We start from the raw sequence: 15,526 nt of genomic DNA on the forward strand, positions 1-15,526 counted from the left end.
GTAATATATTAGATGTTTAAAAGTAGAGCAGCTTTGCCGAAACCGGTTTGGCTCAGTGGATAGAGTGTCGGTCTGTGGACTGAAAGGTCCCAGGTTCGATTCCGGTCAAAGGCATGTACCTTGGTTGCGGGCACATCCCCGGTGGGAGGTGTGCAGGAGGCAGCTGGTCGATGTTTCTCTCTCATCGATGTTTCTAACTCTCTATCCCTCTCCCTTCCTCTCTGTAAAAAATCAATAAAATATATTTAAAAAATAAATAAATAAAAGTTAAAAAAAATAAAAAAACTAGAGCAGCTTTATTTGAGTCAAAGGTAAAAGAATGGAAGTCTAAGGAAACTGGTATCCTAGGGTTTTTCCAAAGATATTTTTGAAAACCACTGAATTTGGTAATGTCTAATATCTCTTATTGCCCTGACATTATATAATTTTAAAAACCTGAAGTGTAAAACTCTTCTTTCTAGATAGATTTCATTTTTATTTTTCTTCTCATTGTGTCCTTGTTCTGTAGGCCTTTCATATAAGCACAACCTTTAGGGCACAGACATTATTTTCTTTCCTATGATTCCCCTTAAATACCTAATATAATGTGAGGAAGGTTGGAAATTAGGAAACATGATGTTTCCTTTGTTTTTTGAAACCTGAGTATATTCATTTGGTAATTGCCAAATATTTTGAATCTATGCTATATGAGAAATTGTCTGGTTGTTCTTCTTTTTTTTTTTTTTGTACAGTGAACTTTATTGATGGTGCACAACAAGGTAGGGCTACCTAAGCCCCTCCTCTTCTTCAGGGGGTCTGGGATGGAAACTGTGGTCAGGAGATTCTCAGTGTGTTGGGGGATCGATCTGGGGCAAGGATTCCCAGCAGCTGAAGGCCTCTTCCTCTTGCTGGGGCTGGTAGTCCAGGGGGCTCTTATTCCTTGGAGGCCATGTGGACCATAAGGTCCACCACCCTGGAGAAATTGTCTGGTTTTTAAAGAGCTTATAGTATAACAGGAATACAAAACAAAAGACCAAATAAAACAGGTTAAATTATTTGAGTCTTCAATAGAAAGAGTATGAAGATGTCAGAAATAGTAAATGGGATAAGCTGCATGAGAGGTAGGACTTTAGATTTTCAATATATATGTATTTATTGATTTTGGAGAGGAAGAGAGATGGAAACAACAATGATGAGAGAGAATCGTCGGTTGGCTGCCTCCTGTACGCTCCCTACTGGGAATTGAGTCTGCAACCTGGCATGTGCCCTGATTGGGAATCGAATGGTGAGCTCCTGGTTCCTAGGTTGGCACTCATTCACTGAGCGACACCAGTCAGGCAGGACTTTTAATTTTTTTAAGGATAGAGAACACGTTATTTGAAAAGAATCACTGGTGGATATAAGTATGGTATAGAAAGGGAACAAGTAAGGAAAGAAGTCTAATTGAAGTAGAGGGGGTGCACAATGAGAAATACTGTGGTATGAAGTACGAATTGGTAACCTCAGGTCAGCTTACATAGACTTTTTAATAATCCTTGCCCCTATTTCTTTTTTTATTTTAAATATATTTCTTTATTGATTTCAGAGAGGAAGGGAAAAGGAAAGAGAGAGAGAAACATCAATGATGAGAGAATCATTGATCGGCTGCTTCCTACACTCCCCCCCACTGCGGATCGAGCCTGCAACCCAGGCATGTGCCCTTAGCCAGAATCGAACCTGGGACCCCTCAGTCCGCAGGCTGACGCTTTATCCACTGAGCCAAGCCAGTTAGGGCAATCCTTGCCCCTATTTCTATTCTCGTAACAAAAAAGTGGCGAGTCCTTAGAGACTTAATTTGCCTAAAATTTTCCATTAAATGTATGGAAAGGAGAAGTAAAATAAAGCGGGAGCAGCATGTGTGAGGAACCAGTGTGAATTTAGTCTTTTTTTCTTTTTTACCTAATTATAAAATACATAGTCTTAACAGGTTGGAGTACCTTTTGGAAAATATTAATATACTGATTTGTGTGTGATATTTAATATTCAAGTATAAACATGTATAATTACCTTTAGGCCTTGCTTGAGAGGACTGGTTATACTCTGGATGTAACCACAGGACAGAGGAAGTATGGTGGTCCTCCACCAGACAGTGTGTACTCTGGCATGCAACCTGGAATTGGAACAGAAGTAAGTGTTCTTCAGCTGTTTGCCAACATTTTTACAGTTTATAGATTATTCTATCTTTTGTGCACGTAGGAAAAATACTTGATTCTTTTTAAGGTTAGCTATTATTTTTTTGGATATCCATCTGTATTTTGCTGCCATTATAAGCAAAAATAATTGTAACTGTTAGATACCCAAATACTTTGTAAGGGAATGTAGAATTCTTGGATCCAGCTGCTAAAACTATGCAACTAGCAACCCACCATGGATTAGGTGCTTGCATGAGGTTATTAAGGATAAATAATTGCTATATTCTGTTTTTGGTTTTGCTTTATGTCTAATTTTGAACAATGTTTGTCCTCCCTCTTGACCCTTTTTCCCTCCATCACATAGATGGTATTTAATATTTACTGAGAGATTGATTGATGGGAGTGGGTTGCACAAGGGAAGGATGTGGAAAAGTTGAGCACATTGTTTATACTTGGAACAAAGAAGTAATTTGTCCTCCATCTGTGCCTTGCTAAAAGTTTCTTCATATCCCTTTATGCTAATTATTTAAAAGGAGAAAAAAATGGAAAAAATATTCTCTGGTGAGGATTAACAAAAACAAAAAAACCCTAAATTACTGCCCTGGCTGGGTAGTTCAGTTGATTGGAATGTCATCCTCTGATGCATCAAGGTTGCAGGTTCAATTTCCTGATTGAGGTCCATACAGGAATCAACCAATGAATGTGTGAGGAGGTGGAACAAAGAATTGATGCTTCTGTTCCTCCCTCCCTCCCTCCCTCCCTCCCTCCCTCCCTCCCTCCCTCCCTCTCCCCTCCTTCCTCTCTCCCTCTTTCACGCTCTCACTCTCTTCCCCTTTCTGTCTCCCCCTACCCTCCCACCCTCTTTCTTTCTCAAAAATCAATAAATAAAATTTTAAAAACTAAATTACTTAATGTTATATAATTATTGATAAAATTGGAATTGGGACTCAACCATCTACATTCCTCATAGGATCAAGTGTCATTGAAACATAATATACAAGTAAATAGTAATTTGGCCTTTTTTTCACTTTTGTACTCCCATAACCCCTTTGGTATCCTTTATCTTCTTTTTTAAAAAAAATATATTGTATTGATTTTTTACAGAGAGGAAGGGAGAGGGATAGAGAGTTAGAAACATCAATGAGAGAGAAACATCGATCGGCTGCTCCTGCACACTCCCCACTGGGGATGTGCCCGCAACCAAGGTACATGCCCTTGACCGGAATTGAACCTGGGACCCTTGAGTCCGCAGGCCGACGCTCTATCCACTGAGCCAAACCGGCTAGGGCTTAGTGTATTTCTTAGGAATAAAAATTAAATCTATATAATACTGTTATATTCTTCACAACACACAATACAGCCTGGTGTAAATTTAATTGGTTGTATATATTTCATAATTACAGAAATGAAATTTTTTGCCCATTAGATTGGTTTCATTCATGGAGACTTGTTTTATCTTTACTTTACATAGATAAGGATTTTACTAGTACTCTTAAGATTTCACTCAAAGCATTTGAATAATTTATTAGGAAACTTTTGAGTATCCAGTTATAAACAAATAATTGGTGTGCTAGTTATAAAATATGTATCATTCTCTTATATAGGAGAAATGCATTTTCCTATATGTTAGATATCATTACATACAGCAGATATTGTAGCAAAATCCCTATATGAGATCACCAGCCTAAACCCCTCCTGTCAAGTGTAAAAAGTATAAAATCGCAATGTAAAATTTTGGATTCCTCCCATAAATTTAAATTTCATGAGATTTGACCTATACTTATTAAAAATTAAAGTTTTTTGGAAAATTAGAAAAAAAAGGTGTGTGGGTGCTTTTTTTTTTCAATTACAGTTGACAGTCAATAATTTATATTAATTTTAGGTGTACAGCAAGAAAAGTAGATTTTTAATATAGATTTAATACATTGGTTTCAATTGGTCTTTTTTTTTTTTTTTTTTTAATCCTCACCCAAGGATATTTTTTCCATTGGTCTTTAGAGAGAGAGTGAAAAAGAGGGAGGAGAGAGAGAAGCATCGATAATGAGCTCACATCAACTGGTTACCTCCCTGAGATGGAACCTGCAACTGGGAAGGAACCTGAAACCTCGACCTTGACTGGGAATCAAACCCTCGACCCTTTAGTCCTTAAGCCAGTGCTCTAACCATTGAGAAACCATGACCAAGGCTAATTGGTGTCATTTTTGATGCTGTGGGGGTTTAGTGTTCTTGTTCTTTTATGTTTCATTAGTCATTAAAATATTTTTAGCTCTTGATTGAGGAAGTTGAAATTAGGGTCAGTGCCTAAGATTTGACAATATTAAAATTAAGTTATTCGAAGACTGTCAGGTTTTATCTTTGGATAAAATCTGTAAATTAATACTATAAATGAGCACTCATTAATAGAAGTTGTTTCTAAGCATTTTCTATGTTGAGAAATACACAAGAATGATAGGTATTCATTTCATAATGTATTTCTTAGTGTGCCTTGACTCTCAGACCTAGTCTGATTATGATATCTTTATATTCTTCAGCTGGTATTATAAAACTTTTGAGAGCAAGTTCTGTTTTAATTTGTTTCCATTGATAAAAATGTAATATCCATGGAGATCACGCTGTCTGTAATAATAAAAGCATAATATGCTAATTAGACCAGACGACCTTTCGCATGAAGCTAAGGGGGCTGAGGCAGAGGCAGCTGCGGTGTGGGCAGCGGGAGCCAAGCCCCTTGCATGAATTTTATGCATCACGCCTCTAGTATATAATAAACTCCTATTTGTTTAAAGTGCATAAGCACTGATGTTCTATTTAGGAATTCAGAGGAAATTGCAGATTGAGATATAATTCTTTGATTTCTTACTAATGGAAATGTTACAGAACCAGTGACAGAGACCTAAAAGTATATGACTTTGTAGCACGTGAATTGAATTATATATGAAGAAAAGCTGCTGTGTTTGCAAAATAGCAAATAGGAACTGGATAATGAATGAATCCCAGTAGATACTCAAAGACTTTGTTGAGCTGCCTGTTTGCTTTTGTTGATTGCTTCCGGAGCCTCAAAGGACTTCCTCTATTACTGTTGAAGTATTTGATGGATAGATAATAGACAGCCAAAGTTTTTTCCAAGCCTTGATGCCAAGTGAGTAAAGGAATAATTGTTATGGTATTTGTCAGATTCTATTGGTTCTGGATTGGGGTGGAGGATAACTGAGTGATTACTCTGAACAGTTCATAGGGAGCCCAAATGGCTCAGGGATCAACCATTTAATAAAAGGAAAACATTTTTATTTCATTTTAGTTAATTAAAAATTGGAGCTTAAAAAACTTTAAAAGATGTGATGCTTAATTTATTGTGTTTTTTAAAAATCCTCACCCGAGAGCCCTAGCCAGTTTGGCTCAGTGGTAGAGTTTCTGCCTGAGGACCAAAAGGGCCGGGCTTCAATTCCGGTCAAGGGCACTTATCTTGGTTACGGGCTCCTCCCAGGCCCGTGCCTTGGTCAGGACTCATGTGGGAGGCAACCAATTAATGTGTTTCTTTCACATCAGTGTTTCTCTCTGTCTTTCCCTTTCTCTAAAAATCAATGGGAAAATATACTTGGTTGAGGATTAACCAAAAAAAAATAATAATAAATCCTCACCTGAGGATATGTTTTTATTGACTTTTTAAAAGTATTTATTTATTTATTTATTTATTTAAAAATATATTTTACTAGAGGCCCGGTGCACGAAATTCGTGCACGGGGGGCGGTGTGTGTGCCCCTCAGCCCAGCCTGCACCCTCTCCAATCTGGGACCCTCGAGGGATGTCCAACTGCCTGTTTAGGCCCGATCCTACCCTAAATGGGTAGTCGGACATCCCTCTCACAACTGCCTGTTTAGGCCCGATCCTACCCTAAATGGTAGTCGGACATCCCTCTCACAATCCAGGACTGCTGGCTCCAAACTGCTCGCCTGCCTGCCTTCCTGATTGCCCCTAACCGCTTCTGCCTGCCAGCCTGATCACCACCTAACCACTCCCCTGCCAGCCTGATCAATGCCTAACTGCTCCCCTGCCAGCCTGTTTTCCCCTCACTGCCCTCCCCTGCAGGCCTGGTCACCCCTAACTGCCCTCCCCTGCAGGCCTGGTCCCCCACAACTGCTCTCCCCTGCAGGCCTGGGTCCCCTCCAACTGCCCTTCCCTGCAGGCCTGGTCGCCCCCAACTTCCCTCCTCTGCCAGCCTGGTCACCCCTAACTGCCCTTCCCTGCAGGCTTGATCACCCCCAACTGCCCTCCCTTGTAGGCCTGGTCCCACCCAACTGCCCTCCCCTGCTGGCCATCTTGTGGCAGCCATCTTGTGTCCACATGGGGGCAGCCATCTTGTGTGTTGGAGTGATGGTCAATTTGCATATTACTCTTTTATTAGATAGGATTGATTTTTTACAGAGAGGAAGGGAGAGGGATAGAGAGCTAGAAACATCGACCAGCTGCCTCCTGCACACTCTCTACTGGGGATGTGCCCGCAACCAAGGTACATGTCCTTGACTGGAACTGAACCTGGGACCCTTCAGTCCGCAGGCTGATGCTCTATCCACTGAGCCAAACCGGTTCGGGCTATTATTATTGTTTTAAATATATTTTTATTGATTTCAGAAAAGAAGGGAGAAAGAGATAGAAACATCAACGATGAGAATTATTGATCAGCTGCCTCCTGCACACCCCCTACTGGGAATTGAGCCCACAACCTGGGCATGTGCCCTTGACTGGAATTGAACCCGGGACTCTTCAGTCCACAGGCCAACCTTGCATCCACTGAGCCAAACTACTCGGGCTGTTTTTATTGATTTTAGAGAGGAAGGGGAAGAGAGAAAGAGAAAGAGAAAGATCAATGCGTTGCCTCCTGTATGGGCCCTGACTAGAGATTGAACCCAAAACCTAGATTTGTGCCCTGATGGGAAATCGAATCTGCAACCTTTTGTTATATGGGACGGCACTCCAACCAGCTGAGCCACCCAACCAGGGCATGCTTTTTAATACTATTTAATTTTAGCCTTTTTAAGTTTTTAATGTTCTAAGCTAAACTGATCTTGAAATGAAGCTACCTCCTATTTCTAAGATAAATCAGTATTTTTGGCCCCCAGTGATTTATAATACTTATAATATTGGGTGCTTTTTTGATCACAGATTTGGAGATGTTTCTTCTAAAATAAATTAGTATTCTTTTGGAAAATCTAACATTCACATGATAGAGTACAATGAGCTCATTCTTTTGAATCTTTTCTGTAAAGTGATTAAATTACTTATACTGAAAATACAGATTTTTCATTTTAGGTGTGCTTAATGAGGCAAACTTGTCTGGTTCTAAAAATATAGGTACATGTGTTATATAAGTAGTAATATAATCTGACATTTATCTTCCTTTGTTGTGTGTCAGGTATATTTTCATAGTGCCACTCCATGTGCTCTTTCTTTCCCATGTATTTGTAATGGGTAGGGGGAAAATTTGGATGATGAACAATGTAATTATGAAGCACCATTGCATTGTTAAATAGAAATAATATAAAGCAGAATTTACTTCTAAGGACAGTTTTAAAATATTCAAATACAAATATTCTGGAATATAAAAATACTCTAACCAGAGTAGGCTACAGAGCCTAGCCACATTAAACAATTGCATTTCAGCCTAGGCCAGACGACTCCGTTGGTTGGAGTGTCTGGTTGGAGTGTTGTCCCATACACTAAAAGGTTGCGGGTTTAATTCCTGGTCAGGACACATACCTAGGTTTTGAGTTCAATTCTCAGTTAACCTCTCTTCTCTCAAAAATGTTTCTCTTTCCCTTCCTCTCTCTCTAAAAATCAATAAAATAGATGAGAACTTTGTCAGTATAAATTTTTTAATGCATTTCAAAATTAATATCATTCATCCTTGTGTATTTCTTTTTTTTTTTTCTCCCCCTTTAATCCTCACCTGAGGATATTTTCCCATTGATTTTCAGAGAGAGTGGAAGAGAGAGAGGGAAAGACAGAGAGAAATACTGATTTGAGAGAAACACGTCGATTGGTTGCTTCCTGAACTCACCCCAACCAGGGCCTAGGCCGGGGAAGAGCCTACAGCTAAGGTACATGCCCTTGAATGGAACTGAACCCGGGACCCTTCAGTCTGCAGGCCGACACTATCCACTTACCTTAGGACACCTTTTATCAGTAGCTTTTTTTTAGTGCTGTGCCCTGTTAATATTTATAGAGCGGGGGCGTCCCTCAGCCCGGCCTGCCCCCTCTCACAGTCCAGGAGCCCTCAGGGGCAGGAAGCCACCTGGTAATCAGGGGAAGGCGACGCCCCATCACACCTCTGCTGCTGCCACTGCTGGCAGTGAAAGCCTCGGCCGGCCCTGGTTACCTGAGTCTTAGGCAGCCGCCATCTGAGGCTTGCCGGCCCTGGGCGGCTGGGGGGCTGAGGGGACTGGGGGACTCTGGAGGCAGGTGCACGGCAAGGCCGGGGCTGAGGGGACTGGGCGCCACCATCTTGTTGCTGTGGGCACCGCCATCTTTGAGGATGTGACAGTCAATTAGCTTATTGCCTCCTTATTGGCTATGGGAGCTGCCATCTTTGCGATGGTGTGACGGTCAATTAGCATATTTCCTCTTTATTAGATAGGATAATGCAGGTTGGTATAGCTGAAGCTAGTGAGAAGTGGTCAGATTCTGGATATTTTGAAGGCAGATCAAACAGTATTTATTGATAGGTTGGATATGGGGATAGAGAAAGCAGCCAAGAATGACTTCAAGACTTCTTACCTGAGCACCTGGAAGGATGGAATTGCCATTATTGAAATGAGAGGAAGGCTGTATTAAAGAGCAAATTAGTAGGATTGAAAGATAGTAGTTCAATTCTGGATATGTTATGAGATATCTCTTAGACCTCCAGGTATAGCTGTTGTTTGATCTGTTGCTTATATGAGTCTGGAGTTCAGGGGAGAATTTTGGTTGGAGATTGTAAATGTGGGGAGACATAAGCATCTGTATGGTATTTATAAACCATAAGGTTGGATGCAGTCACCAAGGAAATATGTGTAGATTAGAGAAAAGGTCTAAGATTTGATCTCTGCAGCCCTTCAACATTTAGAGTTTGGGAAGATGAGGAGGAATTACAAGGGACTGAGAAGAGCAAGCCAGTGAGGTAAGAAGAACCAAGAGTGTAGTGTCTCGGAAGTCAATGTTTTCACAGAAGGAAGGCTGGTTAATTATATCAAACTTTCCAGGTAAGGTGAGGACTGGGAATTGACACTTGATTGTAGCAAGGTGTATGTCATTAGTTGACTTTGACAGGAATGGTGGTAAAAGTCAGATTTGGAGAAGATTCAAGAGAGTGGAAGATGAGGAATTTGAGATAGCAAGAACTTACAGGCTTTTTTTGTTTTGTTTGTTTGTTTTAGCAATTTTGCTACAAAGGTAGCAAGAAATGGGATAATAACTAGAAGGGATTATAGTCAAGATATATTTTTGTTTAAATATCAAGGAAGAAATTAAAATATATTTGTGTGCTGATGGAAATGATTCATTTATAAAATGGGAAATTGATAAAATTGTTGCTGGTCCATGCGTCCTTGAGTAGGAAAGGGGATGGGATCTATCCAGTTAGTGCAGAAGTTAACAGTATGAGGTAGATGCTCATTCATACATCTATTCAAAGATAAGCACCCACTGTGTTCAATGCTGGGAATAAAGTGAGGAACAAGTTGTGAACTCTCCACTCACATGGAAATTGAACCCTCTTACTGGTGTTATTCCCAGATGGGGAAATTGAGATTCACTAATTAAGAAACTTGCTCAAGGTAACTAAAATGTAGATTTGAATTCAATATAATTTGAAACTCGCTATTTTTTACATTTTTCCTACCTTCATAGCTTTACTTTACTTTGCCAAGCCACATCATCCCTTTCTGGGATTGCCCTGTTAACCTGACCAGTCAGCCTGTTTCCCTGTGTACTCCATTTTCAATCCAGTTACCCAAATATTCCTTTTATTTTTTTTATTTTCATTTTTTCCCAAATATTCCTTTTAGAACATAAGTCATACCTAGTCACTTGTTTGCTCAAAGCTCTCTGATGTCTTCCCAACACAATTGGAATAAAACCCAAACTCCTAACCATGATTTAACTTAACCTTTGTCTCATTCTCAATACTGTCTCCTGTGTGGATGTTGTATTCTAGTAACTGGCCTATTTGCTCTTCTTCAACTATGTCAGTTGTACTCCCATCTTTTTGTACTTGTTCCCTCACTTTGGATTTACTTTATTTTCTCTCTTAGGTCTCAATTCAAATTTAACCTCCTTAAGGAGACCCTCTAATTAAAATACAGTTTCTTCCTCATAATTTTTATCCCTTTCTTTCCTTTATTTTTGTTAACCTTTAACACCTCCTAAAAAATATTGTTTATATCAGTAATACAAGCTTCATGAATACCTAGTCCTTGTCTGTGGTGTTCACTATATCCCTAGAACTTAGAAAAATACATGGCACATAAGTCCAAAGTGTATGCATTTCCATGTCTCATGAAAGGTTTGTCTCATGAGAAGGAACCAGTTGTCTGTATAGGCTAGGCATTATGCATTGGAGCAACTTTAAGCTGATACTTAAAAGATTAATTGGACATGGATGAGAATGGGAGCGATTCAAAATATTTGAGATTTTTTTGTTTAGTTTATGGGAGTAATATTTCCTCAATCACCTTGTTGGAGGAGCAGCAGAAATTATGTTCTTCCAAGAGAAATGGTGAAAGTTCAGAGGGTGGGTTTTAGTCAGTTTGACTTTTGAACAAGGAAACATTTGTTACAAATGTATTCTGTCTTCATAGTAGAATATTTAGAAATGTAATAAGGAAAAATACAATTAGGAAAGTTTTTTATGTATTATAACTACTATTGTATTATTCTGATAGTCATTCTTATCTATATATACATCTATATTCAAAAAACAAGTTGGCACTGCTAGACTTATTGATGACAATCAAGAGGAAATGTTTAATAGGCAGTTGGAGACACAGAATTAGGTCTTGGGATGGGATCTGGAAGATGACTGTATAGTTGTAGGCTTTGGGGATAAGATCTTTATAAGTGAAGAAAATACAGTGAAGTATTGTAGAAACAACTTTGGGAAACATGTAGGTAGATTGAAGGATCGCCTTGGAAAGGATAGAGAAATAATTAAAGATAAGAAGATCAGGTTAGTGTAGGATTCTGAAGATTTAAGAGGATTTTCAGAAGGTAGTATCACCAGTCTTGATGCTTGTTGAGTCAAGGATGGTGAGACTGAGAAAAGAAAATTTGGTCATTTAGACGTTCACTAGTGACATTTGGGCATACAGTTTAGGAAGAAGTCAATTTTGGAGAGTTAAAAAGAGCATAGATGCTAAGTGCTTTCCTGAGTGGATTTTTCATTAGAAAGATGCTTCTGTAGGGATACCATTAAAATGATGCCTTAAATGTCTTATTTTTACTTCTGTGGCTGCACCAGTACTAAGCATCTAGTAGATACATTGAAGAGAAAAACTGCATGAGTAAAATAAAACATGGGGGATGTGTTCTAAGCATATAAAAGTAAAAGGAAAGATATAGAAGCTAAAGTATTATTTGTTTGTATTTTGTTTAGCTGTGGGAGATTTAGCATGTTTACAGACAGAGGAAAGAACCAGTTGACAGGAAAGGAGGGTGTATTGAGCAAAAAATAGGAGAGTTGAAGAAATAAAGGCTTGTAATTATTTCCACAAGAAGGTGGTGAAAAGACGTGCTGTTTTATTAGGGTTAAGAAGTTAACCTTGGAAAGGAAGTAAATCTCTTTCTCTGAGGTATAAAGGAAAGAAGTGAAAATAGATGCTGAGAAAAGTTTTTAAGGTTGAGAGGGAAAGAATATGAGGAAAGTAGTAACTTTCCCAGAAGAACTTAAAGTGACTGAACAAGGATTGGAGACTTCAAGAAGACAGAATTGGAGTAGCTGTTGTATGAGAATTATGCTAGATTTTTCAGAAGAAGACCTCCGGTTTTACCCAACAGCTGTGAAGGTGAATCCATTTTTTGGAAAGGATTGTGTTAGATTGCACAACTGTTATGGAGCTTAACATCAGAAACTTAATATCCAGTATAATTTTGACATCTTTTGGATTGCTATTATTCATTAATCAGGTTATTTTTCAGAATATGAAACGTTGATGTAGAAGAGTTTCACTAGACCATTTATCTCGTGCAAACACTGATTTACTCATTAAGACTGGATTGCAAATATTTTAACATAAAGGATTATTTTTTATGTTACTGACGTGGTAGAAACTTGAAGAAAATTGTGTATGATTACTTAATTTGAATTTATCATTGTATAATTTAATCCTATATAATTTTTATTAAGGTAGAATACTAAATCTTTATATGGTGAAGAATTTTTTATAGACCCTAAAATATAATATTCTGGTAGAGAAAGAGATTGATTGAAGAAGCCCTGGAGCTTTAAATAATAAAAATTTTAGATTGAGAAAGCTTGAGGAAGACCACATTAATCTTTTATTCAATTTTATTTTTATAAAAACACACATTTCCATGAACATACGTGTTCTTTATTCACTTTATGAGGAAAATAAATTATAAATATTCAAATTTTAGTACAAGTTTTGCACACTCCTATTTATCAGTTTCCATTATTCAATATAGAATATTGTTCCATGTTGATGACCCAAAAGTCATTATAATAAAAATTAGGGTCAGTTTCACAAAATTCAAGTTATCCCATTGCTCCTTAACCATCTTCCTGTCCCCATCCCCTTACAGAAAAGGCAGTTAGGCTTTATAGATCTAAAATCAAATGCTTACATTGGGATTCTAACACAGAGATTTTATTTCAGGTGTTTGTAGGTAAAATACCAAGAGATTTATATGAGGATGAGTTGGTACCCCTTTTTGAAAAGGCTGGTCCCATTTGGGATCTACGTCTTATGATGGATCCACTGTCTGGTCAGAACAGAGGGTATGCATTTATCACCTTCTGTGGAAAGGAAGCTGCACAGGAAGCTGTTAAACTGGTATGTGATAACAAAACAGATACCTACTGTCTAGCAAGTCATTATTTGAGAGAATTACCTCAGTTTAAAATGTTTGCAGTTAACATTGCTTTATTTTCTTTAGTTATTGTTTTGAATGTTTTTATGTTGACTGAGTTGGTATGTGGCCTTTGCTCTGTGTTTTCTGATTATAAAAGTAAAAAAGAAATGAGGATACCCAAGAATTAATATGTTGGAGAAAGTGTCCCATAATTCTAAAAAGTTGTTAATAGAGCACGGCTTGTGTGCCTCAGTGGTTGAGTGTTGACCTGTGAACCAGGAGATCACAGTTCAATTCCCGGTCCGGGCACCCGGGTTGCAGGCTCAGTCCCCAGTGGGGGCATGTAGGAAGCAGTCAGTCAATGATCCTCTTTCATCATTGATGTTTCTGTCTCTCCCTCTTCCTTCCTCTCTGAAATCAATAAATATAAATATATTTTTAAAAGTTATTAATTAGAGTGATTAGTATCTAAAATTCCATTTGAATATTGATAGAAAGGATGTCAATTCTTGCTGTTAAACTTTATGATAGGATTCTTAAAGTATAGTGAAGACTTAGGACACTGTCGCCAATTCAGGAAATGGTTCTGACTCTGTTTTATTTTTGTCACAGCCTAATCATACAATTTATTTTCTAAGTATATTCTTTTCTATATTTTTGTTTCCAGGTCATTCAATCTTCTCTGTCTTTAATCCTTCTCTTTTTTGCTATTTTATAACCAGTCTTCTATTAATTCCTTTTTATAGGGCCTTTTACTCTTCGTACTTACTTATGAGTAGCAGTAGTAACAAGTTTTGCAAATTAAGTATATCTTCACTCCTACTGTATTAAAATACAACCATCTCAGTAACTTAACAGTATCATTGTATTTTGGCATAATCTTTTGCCAGATATCTAAAGCCCTCACCTAGTCTAGTTCTAGTCCTTCTAGAACAGTAACCTCTTTAACCAAGGCTTTGTTTCATAAGTTGCCTCTAAAGTAGTTCTGCTTCTAGTTTGACCCAGATTTTAATCTTTGTTATGGATTTTTTTTTACAGTTTGTTTATTTAATATTAAGTTTTTAAATCTTTATTTTCATGTTTTGGCAACATATGGATGATTTCATTTAATAATAACATGTCTTTTAGTAAATAAATGGCTAAGTAATGTTAAAGCATGAGAAGCTAAAGTTTATCAAGGAAACCATCATATAGTGATTTAAATAAAACATTTTTATATCTATCATTTTATATATTTTTGAAAGTATTGTGTTTGATATGCAGTTTAAAACTTTATATATTTAGAATTCTGTGGTTTGTGTAGAATGTGAAGTTCTTCTAAATTTCTTTTGCATTGAGTAAACATAGCTGTTACTTTTTTTATATTATTATCTTGCCAATGGCTTGACTATATCTGATTTCATCTCCAAAGTACTTTTTCTGAAAAAAACCATGGAAAAAAGTTTTTAGATAGATAAAATCTTAAATACGAAATAAGATAGTTTTAAAAATAAAATGAGAATAATTTTGAGTCATTTATAATATGGAGGAATAGTGAAAGTTAACAAAACCAAGTTAAATGAAAGACTGGCTGTAACAAGTTTAAAATACACATTTATATTATGACAAGTCTGAGGGAATTTGGTGAGTTCATGAAGCAAGAAGTGGTTGACCTTAAATTAATGAATATTTTAGATTGAGATCGGTTGTCCTGAGTTTGGGGTGGTTGTGGGGTGTCTGGTTCTTTTCTTCCTTGCAGTGTGACAGCTATGAAATTCGCCCTGGTAAACACCTTGGAGTGTGCATTTCTGTGGCAAACAACAGGCTTTTTGTTGGATCAATTCCAAAGAATAAGACTAAAGAAAACATTCTGGAAGAATTCAGTAAAGTCACAGGTAAAACAAAAATGTATTTAGAAGTTAATTTTGGGAAATCTGTGGTACTGTTTATAAGTGCAAAAAAAGGATGTGTATATTAATCTAAGAGTTTAAATGTCTATTCAATTTCTAAATTGCATCCCTTCTGCTTTTATTATTTTCTGGATTTTGCCAGTTTGATAAATCATTTGAATTTTTTAATATTTATAGTGGTTTGGATTAAGCATGTTTCCTCATATCCTTAATATCTTGAAATGTCCCCTTCACTTTACCTTAATTGAACCTTAGCTTTTGCCAGAGCTTTTGCCCTGTGGTCTTCAAGTGAAGGCTTTCCCCTTCTGACATTCAGTGTACTTTAGGTCCAAAGGTATTAGGGTTCTTGTCCTCTTCCTGTTAGCTCATCTAGACCATATTTTTCAAAATTTGCAATTCTAAATGCATGGAATTGATTGAGAAGTACAT

At 37.5% G+C, this 15,526-nt stretch overlaps 1 protein-coding gene across 4 annotated transcripts in view; it reads left to right on the forward strand.

Annotated features, from left to right (window-relative positions):
* The window catches only part of HNRNPR (heterogeneous nuclear ribonucleoprotein R), a 39,698-nt gene that overhangs the window by 12,232 nt on the left and 11,940 nt on the right, over window positions 1–15,526 (forward strand). For 3 of the 4 annotated variants that reach the window (XM_079777220.1, XM_079777219.1, XM_079777222.1), the window contains 3 exons: window positions 2,032–2,145; window positions 13,013–13,189; window positions 14,947–15,081. In XM_079777220.1, the coding sequence (XP_079633346.1) occupies window positions 2,032–2,145; window positions 13,013–13,189; window positions 14,947–15,081 (426 nt within the window). Of the gene's footprint in view, window positions 1–2,031; window positions 2,146–13,012; window positions 13,190–14,946; window positions 15,083–15,526 lie in introns of all 4 variants that reach the window. The other variant, XM_079777221.1, reaches the window with a different exon arrangement.

Source organism: Cnephaeus nilssonii, assembly GCF_951640355.1.
Source record: "Cnephaeus nilssonii genome assembly, chromosome: 7".
NCBI classification, from domain to species: Eukaryota; Metazoa; Chordata; class Mammalia; order Chiroptera; family Vespertilionidae; genus Cnephaeus; species Cnephaeus nilssonii.